Genomic DNA, 14,195 nt, shown 5'->3' on the forward strand with positions numbered 1-14,195 from the left:
CAGGTCCAAGAAGCGCGGAGAACCCCAAACAAAAGGAATCCAAAGAGGACCACACCAAGACACATCATAATTAAAATGCCAAGAGCAAAAGATAAAGAGAGAATCTTAAAAACAGCAAGAGAAAGAAACTCAGTTACCTACAAGGGAATACCCATACGACTGTCAGCTGATTTCTCAACAGAAACTTTGCAGGCCAGAAGGGAGTGGCAAGAAATATTCAAAGTGATGAATACCAAGAACCTACAACCAAGATTACTTTATCCAGCAAAGCTATCATTCAGAACGGAAGGTCAGATAAAGAGCTTCACAGATAAGGAAAAGCTAAAGGAGTTCATCACCACCAAACCAGGATTATATGAAATGCTGAAAGGTATCCTTTAAGAAGAGGAAGAGGAAGAAAAAGGTAAAGATACAAATTATGAACAACAAATATGCATCTATCAACAAGTGAATCTAAGAATCAAGTGAATAAATAACCTGATGATCAGAATGAACTGTTGATTATAATAGAATCAGGGACATAGAAAGGGAATGGACTGACTATTCTTGGGGGGGAAAGGGGTGTGGGAGATGTGGGAAGAGACTGGACAAAAATCGTGCACCTATGGATGAGGACAGTGGGTGGGGAGTGAGGGCGGAGGGTGGGGCGGGAACTGGGAGGAGGGGAGTTATGGGGGGGGGGAAAAGGAACAAATGTAATAATCTGAACAATAAAGATTTAATTAAAAAAATAAAAAAAAATGATTCTGAAAAAAAAAAAAAATAAAAAAAAAAAAAAATAAAAAGCAACTGGGGCCCTGGCTGGCTTGGCTCAGTGGATAGAGCGTCGGCTTGCGGACTAAGGATCTGGGTTTGATTCTGGTCAAGGGCACATGCCCGGGTTGTGGGCTCGATCCCCAGTAGGGGGTGTGCAGGAGGCAGCTGACCCATGATTCTCTTTCATCATGGATGTTTCTACCTCTCTCTTCCATTCCTCTCTGAAATCAATAAAGATATATATATTTTTTAAAAATAAAAAATAAATGGGACACCTCCCCTCTGTTCTAGCAGCCCCATTCCTGTATGTGTAGCCAAGTGCTATGCAAATGTCCACACAAAAACTTGCCCCCAAATCTTGTCAGCCACTTTACTCATAACAGCTCCCAACTGGAGCATCCAGGTGTGCACCCAGAAGAGAATAGATAAGCAAAACAGGGTGGATTCATCCTGTGGAATACTATGCAGCAAGGAAGAAGGATACGTTTTCGATATTTGTAACCGTATGGATAAACTCACAAGCATGATATTGCGTGGAAGAAGCCAGACACAAGAAGCCATACTCTGGTCCCATTGCGATGAAAGTTCAAGGCAAGGTGAAACTAAACTACGATGAGAGAAACCCGCACGGTGGTTGCCCCATGGGTAACGATGAGGAAGGGGTGGATAGGGACTTCTTCTTTTTTATTTTAATACATTTTTATTGATTTCAGAGAGGAAGGGAGAGGGAAAAAGGAATAGAAACACGATGATGAGAGAGAATCATTGACTGGCTGCCTCCTGCGCGCCCCACACTAGGGATCGAGCCCACAACCCAGGCATGTGCCCTAACCAGGAATCAAACTGGTGACAGCTTGGTTTCTGGGTTGACGCTCAACCGCTAGCCACACCGGCTGGGCGTTGGGGACTTCTTGAGGCTGAAATGACCCCTACATCACGATCTGGGTGTTGGCTATAGGGAGGGTGTACATATGCAAAAATCCACTGAGCTGTTCATTTAAGATTGATAGACTATAGCACCTATGAATTCAACACAAGAAAGTGAAAGTAACATGCAGTGGGGGACAGAGGAAATGAGCCCTTTGTTCACTTCCAGTGTGAGTGCTAACGGGGGGGGGGGGGGGGGACCGATTTGGAGAACAGTCAGTAGTATTTAGTAAGAGCGAGAATGTATCTTTTCCACGTCGGAGGAGGAGTCCCCGAGTTCCCCTTCTCGGCAGCTGCCCTACCGAAACCCTGTTGGTAGGTGCAGTTACCACCTCCATGTTACAGGGAGGGAGACAGGCATAGCTCAGGGGGCTGGCCCTTGGCCCATCTCACAGCTAGTCAGTGTCAGAGTAAGGATTTGAACTCAGCACTCAGATCCCCCCACCCTGACCCACCACCTTGAAAGGTAACAATGCCTGTTATTGGGGAATAGTGAAAGCAACCACCATGTCCAATGACAGGGGACTCAGTAAATTGTGATACAGCCATGCTTAGTGAGAACATAACACTTCAAAAGAACAAGATTGGGCTACAGATAGTGGATTAGAAAAATGTTAGAGATGTCAGTGGAATAAAGGTGAATATTGATGCCATCTCTGTCCAGAGTCAGTGAACTACAGCCACTGTCCAGCCTGCTGCCTGATTTCCTAAATAAAGTTTCATTGGCACGCAGCCACCTCATTTACTGATACATCTGTGACTGCTACAAGGGCCGCGTCAGTTATAACATAGATGGTCTGGTCAGTAATGCTGGCAATAATCACTATCTGATCCTTTACGCAAACAAAGTTTGCTGGCTTCTGGAAGATATGAATTATAACGCCAAACCAGACTGAAGAACAGTAAATATCACACTTATCAGCCCTGGCCAGGTAGCTCAGTTGGTTAGAGCATCGTCCCGATATATCAAGGTTGCAGGTTCAATCCCCTGTCAGGGTACATGCAAGAAACAACCAATGAAGGCATCAATAAGCGGAACAACAAATCTATGTTTCTCTCTCAAAATCAAAATTTTGAAAAAAATCATTATTAAAAATAAGTATCACATCAATGGATACGCGTATATGCATGCAAAACTAAAGGAATGGGCACCCAAGTGGAGGGCCACCTTCCAGGTGCAGGAAGAAGGAAAGTTGGGTGGGAACCTACACCTCAACTGGAATGTGTTTCTACTTTCATTGAAGCAGGGAGGTGGGCAATCTCCAGGTGGTAGATTTTTCCATCTGGAGCCCAGGGTTCCCCCTGGAAGCCAGCATGCTCCAGCCCTGTTACTTCCCCTGAGCCTCAGTTTTCTCACCTATAAAATGGGCACATTCAAACCTACCTGGAAAGGTTAAGACATGAATCAGATGTGTTTGGCTTGGCAGCAGGTACCAAAAGTTGGTGATGGTGGGGCAGGGGGGAGAGAGATATGAGAAGGTGGGTTTAATGTACCCTTCCTCTCCAGCTCCAGAAGCCCCACAGGCAGGCACCACTGCTTTCTTCCTGATGTATCCCCAAAGCCAGCCCATGCCCAGCACACAGTAGGTGTTCAATAAAACTTCTCCCTCACCAGAGTCAGGCACTAAGCAAGGGCCCCATGGGGAGTTTGCATCCATATAACTTCCTCTGCAGCCCCGCCCCTGCCCCAACCTTTAGGTGAACTTTTTTGTCCTGAGATCGATCCATGGACCTTTTAGGGAACCTGATGATGGAGTTCAGGGAGTCCATGAACTGCTGGGGGGGGGGGGGGAGAATACATATCTTTATTTTCACTGACTCTAACCGCTAGTTATCATTTCCTTAATTATGAAAGGAGACAACAGCAGGCTCTGTGACTTTGTCCCTAATTGCAAACCACAGGTATTTTCACGTCAGCTCACACGGCTGCAGATGGCTCGAAATTCAGCGGACCCTCATCACCCCTGCAAAGTCACCGCAGCTATTAGATCTTCTTAGTGAACATGGTGATAAAGGTGTATCCCTAAGTGTTGTGTGTTTCAGTCTAGCTCTCTTCCAAAAGTATTTTTAAAGTGATTGTCTTACACGTTTTTTTAAGTTTTAAAATTGTAGTAAAATATACTTAACATAAAACTTACCATCTTACTATTTTTAAGGGCACAGCTCAGTACATTGACGTTGTTGTGCAACCATCCCCATCACTCATCTCTGGAACTTTTCCATCTTCCAAACTGAAACTCCGGCCCCATTAAACACTGATTCCCCCTCCCCCAGCCCCTGGCTCCTACCCTCTACTTCCTGTCTCTGTGGATCTGACTCCACTAGGGACCTCCTATGAGTGGGATCACACAGTATTTGTCCTTCTGTGTCTGGCTTATGTCACTGAGCATAATGTCCTCAAGTTTCATTCATGTTGTAGCAGGTGTCAGAACTTCCTTTTTGAGGCTGAACAACACGTAGTTCATTGAATTGATATACCACATTTTGTTTATCCATTCATCTGATGACAGATTACTGAAGTGCATTTCAATATAATGTCCTTTGTCGCCCCTGTATGTTGTTTTATGAATCTACAAATGTTACTTTGAGAAGAGGCTCCTAGATTCTCCCGGCAGACAAAGGGGCCCAGACAAAGGCATTTATAAATTTGTGGGCCCCTTTCTTCATTTAAACAAACAAATAAATAATAAATGACATGTTACAAAAGCACTGGTATAAAGACGAATATAATCCAGGCTGCAATTCTATTCTTTTTTTCCCCTTTTCTGATTTTGAAAGAAATAAGCCCTAACTGGTTTGGCTCAGTGGATAGAGCGTCAGCCTGCGGACTGGAGGGTCCGAGGTTCGATTCCAGTCAAGGGCATGTACCTTGGTTGCGGGCACATCCCCATAGGGGATGTGCAGGAGGCAGCTAATCGATGTTTCTCTCTCATCGATGTTTCTAACTCTCCCTTCCTCTCTGTAAAAAATTAATAAAATATATTTTTTTAAAAAGATATCCCTTCTCAAATGAAAGTTTCACTTAAAAAAAAAAAAAGAAAGAAAAAGAAATGAAAACACTTGTGTGCCTCTAAAAGTATGATGGCCCTGAGTAGCCTCTTAGCTGGACACCAAAAAGGTTAGGACCCCTGAGAATTCTTAAAAAGTCGTGTTTGCAGCTTCAAGATATGCCATCTTGCTACCCCTCCCCCCGCCCCAACACATAGGTTTCCCCAAACTCCTCCAGGATGGCCACGATTCCCTCCCTCCTGATTTTGGGGCGTCCCCCGCTACAATTTTCCCAGCCCCTGTTCTATTTCCTGGACAGTCCCGATCACTAATGCAGATGACCTAATTTTAAATTGTGTCCCCCCTCACTAGACTGTCCCCCCTTCCCCAGGGCAGGACTTCGGCCCTCTTGTCCCCCAGTTGTGGTCCCCAGAGCGCCGCGTAACGGAAGTGCCCAAACTGCCGTCTGGGCAGCGCGCCGGGCGGAGGAGGGGGGCGCGGCGGGGCGTCTCGGGGACTTTCCCGGTTCCGCTGGAAAAGCGTGACCTCACCTCCTTCCCTCCCTCCCACTCCCGCCCCGGAAAGGGCGGGCAGAGGGCCCGAAAAGGGCGGGCAAAGGCCCCGAAGGCGGACCGTCCCATCCCCGCGCCCTCCGCGCTCGGCCCTCCGCGGGCACCGCCGACAGGCCGTGCGCCCGCAGACCCTGGCCCCGAGACGCGAGCGGCGCCCCGGCCGCCCGGGACAGTGAAGAAGGGGTGCGGGCCGCTCCGGGTGAGTGGAGAGGGGGCGAGGGCCGCTGGGGAAGGGCGGGGCGCGTGTCGGGGCGCCCGCTGGTAGCTGGGCGCCTTGATGGCTGGACGTCCGGGCTCCTCGCTTAGGTTCGAGGTCCGCTGCCCCCGCCCTCAGAGCTTCTGGCGTCCCTGCGCTGCGTCCCCCCCTTCCACCCCCAAGGCTCCAGCTCCCCTCCCGGTGACTCAGGTCCCCCCAAACCCCCATTTCTTCCACACCCTGAATTTCTCTCCAATTCCCCTGCGTTCTTCCCAATCCCCCAGATCTCTCCCTAGCCTTCCAGGTCTCCCCCACTCCCATTTCTCCCCCGTGTTTCTTATTTCTTCCGAAATCTCAGCGCTTTCTCTGTCCCAGCCTCTGTACCTCTTGCCCCAGGAGCGCTGGCCCTCCTCCCAGCGCCTTCCGAGCCCTGAATCCCCACCTTTCCCAGGGACCCCAGAACCCCCCTCCCACGGCAGATCCCTGGCCCACCCTGGTCAGCTGCGATCGGAAATCTCCGGCCCCTCCCCTCTCATCCCTTTCCGTGGGGCTTGTGGGATTGGCACTAGGAGCCGCTGCAAGTCTGCCCAGCGCTGGCACTGGCACCAGTCAGAGCCCAGGTGGCCCCAGGCGGTGGCCATGAGCCCAGGCGGATGGACAGGAATGTCTTCCTTCTCAGGTGGCTGAGGCAGGGGGCTGGGGGAGGGGGTACCAGTGTGACAGGCCGGCTGGAGGGCTCCCGTGTGGCTTCCACAGTTTGGGGGTGGGTAGGTGAGTGGGGCAAGTTCCCGCAACTGCCCGGGTCTCTGTTTACTCCTCTGAAAAAGGGGCAAACATTAAATCTCCAACAAACGGTTATGAGGTACCTGCTGTATGCCAGGAGACACTGTTCAGTATGCTGGGCACACAGTAGGGACCAAGCAGTGTCCTCATGGAGCCCACAGCCAAGCCAATAAGCAAAAACTGAAAGGTCCCAGGAGTGTGTGCCAAATGTAGATTCAGATAGCTTCCCACCGGCCTGGTGTGGGAAGGGGCCAGCACGTAGTAGGTGCTCAGTAAACACTTATTGACTAACTCTCCCTTGGGTTTCCTATACATCTTCCGAGGCAGTCTGGTTATGTTTTGCCTTCCAGGTCTAGTAACATTTATATGCACAGTAGGTCCTCGGGTTACGGCGGAGATCCGTTCTTACGGCGTGACGTAAGGCAATTTTCGCCGTTAAGTCGGAACCCACCTACGTAAGCACCTATGTCACTCACATGCAGCACATGCACAGCAGTCATGAAGCGAAACTAAAAAAAAATTAAAAGAAAGATAACAATTCCTGACCTTTACTTGTGGTAAATAATTACTAAAAAACATGAAGCACGTATGTACATATGTCGAAATGACAGAATTTTTTTTTTTAATAAATAAATGGGAGATGGCGACGTAACCGCGAAACGAAGTACGTTGGAGTCCGACATAACCCAAGGACTGCCTGTATATATTTTTATATTTATATTTATATTTATATTTATATTTATATTTATATTTATTTATTTTTAATTCTCACCCAAGGATATTTTTCCATTGATTTTTAGGGAGAGTGGAAGAGAGAGGGAAAGAAAGAGAGAAGCATCGATATGAGAGAAACACATTGACTGTTGCTTCCTGCATGTGCCCTGACTAGGGCCCAGCCTGGGAGGAGCCTGCAACTGAGGTACATGCCCCTGACAGGAATCGAACCCGGGACCCTTCGGTCCGCAGGCCGACGCTCTGTCCACTGAGCCAAACCGGCTAGGGCTTGTAACATTTCTTAATTAGCCAAAAAGGAGTGACTTGTGCCCCTACTATGCACCAGTCCTGGTGGTAGCAGACTAGACTCACTGTTGATTGTCCCCACACTAGGAAGTCAGCTCCGCTGTTTGGGTCTCTGCTATTTCCTTCTCCCCATCAGCATTTCAACATGTGAGGCTATTTCCATTTTTGAAACAGCCAGGCAGCCTCGAACTTCCTTACATCCTTCTCCCCAGCGCGCCTTTCTGCTCTGCACCACTCCTGTCTGCTCAGTCATGCCCCCTGTGCCCCCACTCCCGGAGGCTGGCACGCCCCATGCTCTCCCTGCCCTGCGGTGACCTTCCTGGGTACACGACCCTGGCCCTGGTGCCCGGTGGGACCATATGACGTCTGCTTCAAATGGATCGTTAAATCCTGAATCAGCCCTAACCGGTTTGGCTCAGTGGACAGAGCGTCGGCCTGCGGACTGAGGGGTACCAGGTTCGATTCCGGTCAAGGGCATGTACCTTGGTTGCAGGCACATCCCCAGTGGGGGGTGTGCAGGAGGCAGCTGATCAGTGTTTCTCTCTCACAGATGTTTCTAACTCTATGTCCCTGTCCCTTCCTCTCTGTAAAAAAATCAATAAAATATATTAAATAAAAAAAAAAGAAAGAAATCCTGAATCGTAGACTGGGGTCCCTCAAAATCAGCGCTCAGCAGCATTTGGGGCCAGATCATTCTCTCTGGAGGGCTGTGCTGGGTACTGTGCTGGGTACTGTGCTGGGTACTGTGGGGTGTTGAGCAGCCTCCACCCACTCGATGGCGATAGGGCACTTTCTCCAGAGTATTGACAGCCAGAAATGTCCCCAGACATCGCCCAGTGCTCCCTGGGGGAAGGAGTTGAGAAGCTCTGCTCTAGGCTGTAGATCCTCACTGTGGGTGCTAGGGAAAGACAGACTGGTATGGGAGCGTATGTGGTGGTGGAGGGCTCCATGGTACCTGAGGTGATGCCATGGGACCTGAGAGTGAGTTTTTTTTGTTTGTTTTTTTTAAATATTTTATTGATTTTTTACAGAGAGGAAGGGAGAGAGATAGAGAGTTAGAAACATCGATGAGAGAGAAACATCGATCAGCTGCCTCCTGCACATCTCCTACTGGGGATGTGCCCGCAACCCAGGTACCTGCCCTTGACCGGAATCAAACCTGGGACCCTTCAGTCTGCAGGCCGACGCTCTATCCACTGAGCCAAACCGGTTTCAGCCTGAGAGTGAGTTTTGAGAGAAAGGTTCCCCAGGCAAAGGTCTGGGGATAAGGTGCTCCAAGCAGAGGAAACAGCACCTACAAAGAGCCTGAAGTGGGAATCAGCGTGGCATTTTTGAGAAATAGAGAGAAGAGGACATGGCCTCCATATGGAATGGCAACGCTGTTAGGCGTAGAGCCAGCATGCAGTGATGGTTAGTGCACCCTATTAACAATGCTATTTGTATCAGTTAGCTACATACAGCTGTGTAACAAATCACCCCAGAACTCTGTGGCTTAAAATCAACAAACATAGGATCTCGCACAGTTTCTGAGGGTCAGGCATCTAGGGGCAGATAGGTGAGTGGTTCTGTCTCGAATTCTTTCATGAGGTCCAGTCAAGCTGTCAGCTGGGCTGCTTCATCTGAAGACTTGCCTGGGGCTGGAGTCGATGGGCCTGGAGTCCAAGCCGGCTCCCCGTGTGGCTGGTGCCAGGGGGCCTCAGTTCCTTGCCCCGTAGGCCCCTCCACAGGGCTGCTCACAGCATGGTTTACCCCTGACACATGACAGAAAAAGAGAGTGACTGAGCCCGGCTGGTGAGGCTTACTGGCTGAGCATCGACCCATGAACTAAGAGGTCACTGGTTCGATCACATGCTGGGGTTGCCGGCTTGATCTCCAGTAGGGGGCGTGCAGTAGGCAGTCAATCAATGTTGCTCTCTCATGGATATTTCTCTCTCTCTCTCTCCCTTCCTCTCTCTCTAAAATCAGTAAAAACATATAGAGCCCTAGCTGGTTTGGCTCAGTGGATAGAGCGTCAGCCTGCGGACTGAAAGGTCCCAGGTTCGATTCCGGTCAAGGGCACATGCCCAGGTTGTAGGCTCGATCCCCAGTGGAGGACGTGCAGGAGGCAGCTGGTCTATGATTATCTCTCATCATTGATGTTTCTCTCTTTCCCTCACCCTTCCTCTCTGAAATCAATAAAAATATATTTAAAAATAAAAACGTAGAGAGAGTGACTCAGAAGAAAGCCAGTGTGTTTTCTAACGTCATGTCATGAGTGACACCCCATCCGGTCTGCTGTTCTCTCTCGATCAGATCAGCTCTGGCCGTGTTGGAAGGACTACCTACGGCCAGGAAAGTCAGGGTGTGGGGCTCCCGGGCCATCCAGGAGGCGGGCTGCTTTCCTCTCAAACACGTATTGAGCCCCTGCTGACTTCCAGTCGCGGACCCAGAACTTTCCATACAGGAACACAACTCAGTTCCTTGAGACAATCTAAGTGGGTTTATTACCGTCGTAGGCAGTGGAGTCTGGCGGTCAGGCACACACCCTGTGGAGCCAGACGGCTGGGGTTCCGATCCCAGCTGTCACTCACTGGCAAGGGACCCCACCTCCCTGGCTCACTTTCTTCATTTGCAAATGGGGGGATAGCAGTATCTACCTCTTGGGTGACGCCAGGCAAGTGTCGGCTGAGATCCTCTCGCAAGAGGAGGGAACACGTTGGGGGAGGGGACACGTCTTGCCCAGGGTCCTCCTGATGGGAGAGGTCATGGTGGCCTCTGCAGGCAGGTGCGTGTCTGGGCTGCTTCCCAGGCGCCCCCCACCTCCGCCCCCAGTGGTGACCATATGTTTCCTGCTCCCCACAGGTCTGCTCCCATAGTCCCCTGGAGTCCGGTATGGTGAGCGGGTAGGGGACGCCGGGCGTGCAGGAGGCAGGGGTGTGGATCATGCCTCCACCAGCCAGCGCTTCTCCTGCCGTCGGAGGCCGCACCCAGCCTGCCCATGGCGGGCACGGGCCCGTCGCTCTCCGGTGCCTTTCGCATTCTGGGCAGGGCAGGCCAGGACAAGCTCCTGCATCTGAAGCACAAGCTGAAGGGCCTGCGCCCCAGCCGGCAGGGGGCGGGCCTCCTGCACGCCATGGTGCTCCTGACCCTGGGCCAGGAGACCGAGGCCAGGCTCTCCCTGGAGGCCCTGCAGGCGGACGCGGTGGCCCGGCTGGTGGCCCGCCAGTGGGCCGGCATGGGCGGCAGTGCTGAGGCCGCGGAGGAGCCCCCCGACGTACCCTGGGCCGTGGCCCGGCTGTACCACCTGCTCGCCGAGGAGAAGCTGTGCCCGGCCCCCATGCGGGACGCGGCCTATCGGGCGGCCCTCCACGTTTTCAGCTCCAGGGACGACCCCCGGCTCGGGGAGCTCCAGGAGGAGGCCCGGAACCGGTGCGGGTGGGATGTCGTGGGGGACCCGGCGGGCTTCCAGCCGCTCCACTCTGCCCTGGGCTGCCTCCCGCCATCCTCCGCCTCGCCCTCTGCGGTGCGCAGCCACCCTCAGCCCATCGAGGACCCCTTGGGCTGGAGCAGAGGCTGCTCCCTCCGGTCCACCGGCAGCCCGGCTTCCCTGGCCAGCAACTTGGAAATTAGCCAGTCGCCCACCATGGCCCTCCTCGGCCAGCCCCACAGCCCCCGTGGTCCCAGCAGGCTGTGTGGTGAGCCCCCGGAGCCCCAGCCTGTCCCCGCAGGCCTCCAGGAGCCCGAGGAGATGAGCTGGCCCACATCGGAGGAGATTGCTAACACCCTGGTGCCCTCCGATAGCCCGGCCCCCGGGCTGCCTGAGGCGGCCTTAGATGCGAGCCCGGCTGGCCCGTCCAGCGCCGCTGAGGCTCCAGGCACCAGCACCCACTACCCAGTGGAATGTACGGAAGTGACACCAGCCCCCGCGTCTCTCCCCTCGCCCTGCAGAAACACCTGCCCCACTGAGGACCAGGTGCCACTACAAATCCCCGTGGAAGATACTACTTCCCCCGCAGCCCCGCCGTGCCCACCCACCTCCTCGGCCCCCGAGACGTCCCCGCCCAACCCCTCCCTATCGGCTCCTGGCTCGGCTCACCCGGCATCCTCCTCCTCCTCCTCGAGCCCGTGTCCCCCTTCTCCCGAGTTTGAGCCGTCAGAGCAGCAGTTCTTTAACTTCGTGGTCCTGCACGCCAAGGCGGATGAGCACATTGCCCTGCGTGTCCGGGAGAAGTTCGAGGCCCTGGGTGTGCCCGACGGAGCCACCTTCTGCGAGGATTTCCAGGTGCCTGGGCGCAGCAGCCTGCGCTGCCTGCAGGACGCCATAGACCACTCGGCCTTCACCGTCCTGCTGCTCACGGCCAACTTCGACTGCTGCCTGAGCCAGCACCAGCTGAGCCAGTCGCTGATGAGCAGCCTCACGCGGCCAGGGTGGCAGGACTGCGTGGTCCCTTTCCTGCCCCTGGAGAGCTCCCTGGCCCAGCTCAGCCCCGACACGGCCAGCCTGCTCGCCGGGCTGGTGTGGCTGGACGAGCACTCGCAGATCTTCGCCAGAAAGCTAGCCAACACCTTCAGGCCTCACAAGCTGCGGGCTCGCAAGGCCAACTGGAGGAAGGAGCAGGACGCCCGGGCCCTGCGGGAGCGGCGCCAGCACCTGGAGGGTGAGCGGCAGCGGGCGGCCGCGGTGGGCGCTGCACACGCCTCCTACGTCCAGACCTACGCGGCCTGGCAGGCGCAGATGGAGCAGCTCCAGGCAGCTTTCGCGAGCCACATGACGTTTGGGACTCAGGGGCCCTCTGGGGCCCCGGGGCCCCTGGGAGCCCAGCCACCCTTTCCTACGTACTGGCCCAGCTATCAGCCACCAACCCCGCCTCCGTGGCTGGCCGGCACCCCCAGCCCAACCTTCCCGCAGCCTCCGGTCTTCCCGCAGGCCTCACCTGTGCCCCCTCAGAGCCCGGGGCTGCAGCCCCTCATCATCCACCACGCACAGATGGTGCAGCTGGGGCTCAACAACCACATGTGGAGCCAAAGAGGGGCCCCGGCGCCCGAGGATCAGACCCAGGAAGCGGAATGACTCAGTGACACAGCCTGGCGACCTTGACTTCAGACCCGCTCCGGGCTGGATCTTGGAGAGACACCCCCCCCACCCCCGTGTCCCGCGGATGCAGTAGGAGATGGGGTCACCTCTGTGCCTCAGGAAATGGTGAAAAATGGGCCCCGATGACCTTCTGGCTCTCGGGGAGGCCAGAATTGGACATGGTGTTGTCAGACTCTCTGGGTGATGGGATGATGGTGGTAGGGAATGGGCTGGGGACAGCAGCACCGTGTTTTAATGATAATAAATATTTATTGAATGTTTCTCTAGCGCTGTTCGCCTCTGCTAGGCGATCTGTAAAGATAAAAACATGCCTACTGTCCAAAAAAAGGGAAACCGAAGAGAAAAACACGCTTCTCATGAATGGCATGAACCGGAAATTTCCGGTATTTACTGATTTCATTGGGCAGAGCATGTCACACGGCTCCTTTCCGGCTGCAAGGGTGACTGGGAAATGCAGTCTTCTGATGGGCTATGGGCTTTATTTACTAAAACTACTTGTAATACTAGAGGAGATGGAGAGAAAAGAGGGGGGGTGGGTATTTAGCAGTTCCAGCTGCAGCGCTTTTGGGGGCGGGGGTGTGGCGAGTGTGCCTGATGCCCTCAGCAAGGCTGGGCTCAGATCCCACTGTGTGATTTGGGGCAAGTGTCTTCACCTCTGAGCCTCTCCTTTCCCAGGAGTGGGTTTGATTCCTGTGTTTCAAGGAATCAGTGAGTTGTTCCTAACACTGCAACACGGGGGACAGAGTAAGGGCGTATTAGCTGCATACTTGACAGGGAGGGAATTCTTCTTTTCTTGAGAATAGAATTTGTCGAGCACTCACCACTTCACGATTCTGGGGGCTTTAAAAATCTAAGCATATTTTAATCTCCCCAAACGACTTCCCGGGGGTAGAAGCTTCTATGGTTGGGCCCATTGTCCAGACGGGGAAAACTGAGGCCCAAAGAGGTGAATTCTGGTCTCAAAAGTCATGGCTTGGATCTGGGGAGATTACAATGGAAGAAGCCAAACTTCCAAGGGAGGACATGATGGGAGAGCCCAGGAAGACGAATTTGGGGGGGCTGAGCCAAATAGCGGGAGGCCCCTTCACCCACTGTCTGATTTGCACATTGACTTTGCATGCCCTTTCCTTCAGTGCCTGCCGCCCCAAAGGGCAGGCCTGGCATGATTCACCCAGGCTGTCATTCCCCACTTGCTTTTAGTGGCTGACTCAGATTTTGCGAGGGCTCTGCTCCCAGCCTCCAGAAAGATGAAGTGAAACCTGGGCGAGGAAAGCCTGAGATAGGGTCTGGGGTGCGTGGGGCAGGACGGGGTTTCGGAGGTAAGAGCCAGCTGCACATCACGACAGTGGCAGCGAATATGTGGCTCATCTGACCAACATGGATTGAGGGCCTGCCAGGATCTTCCCAGGCAGCGGGGTGCAGTTGGAGGTGGAAGAGAGGGGAGTAGTGAGTGAGTCATCAAATAAGGAAGCAAGATAACAGGGCGAGGGGATGGGAGTGTCAGGAGAGGGACCTTTGGCCCAGGTGCCAGAGAGGGCCTCTCTGAGGGCGTGGTGTTGGAGCCAAGATCTGGGGGAAGAGAAGGAACTGGCTACGGCTGGGGTGGGGACGATCCGGACAGAGGAAACAGCCAGTGCAAAGGTCCTAGGGCAAGCCATGTTTGACCTGTTGGAGGAACAGCTAGGAGGCCCTTCTGGCTGGAGAGGTGGGAGGGAGTGAGGAGGTGAAGTCTAGGAGAGGCAGGTCGTGTACAGCCGTGTGGCCTTGTGGGCTACATGGAGGACTTGGATCCCGCTGCTCCCCACCCCGCCAAGGGAGGTGGCTGCCTGGAGAGCTGGGCACTGAGAAGGGCCAAGACCTGACGAAGGTGCTCACAGGC

At 53.6% G+C, this 14,195-nt stretch overlaps 1 protein-coding gene across 1 annotated transcript; it reads left to right on the forward strand.

The window, feature by feature from the left end:
* Nucleotides 1-5,272: 5,272 nt before the first annotated feature.
* Nucleotides 5,273-12,576, forward strand: TICAM1 (TIR domain containing adaptor molecule 1). The gene is made up of 2 exons (XM_059697092.1): nucleotides 5,273-5,442; nucleotides 10,084-12,576. Exon 2 carries the CDS (start codon nucleotides 10,220-10,222, stop codon nucleotides 12,290-12,292), a length of 2,073 nt encoding a protein of 690 aa, XP_059553075.1. The 5' UTR covers nucleotides 5,273-5,442; nucleotides 10,084-10,219; the 3' UTR covers nucleotides 12,293-12,576.
* The last annotated feature ends 1,619 nt before the right edge of the window (nucleotides 12,577-14,195 follow it).

The sequence above is a fragment of the Myotis daubentonii genome, chromosome 5, assembly GCF_963259705.1.
Source record: "Myotis daubentonii chromosome 5, mMyoDau2.1, whole genome shotgun sequence".
Lineage (NCBI taxonomy): Eukaryota > Metazoa > Chordata > Mammalia > Chiroptera > Vespertilionidae > Myotis > Myotis daubentonii.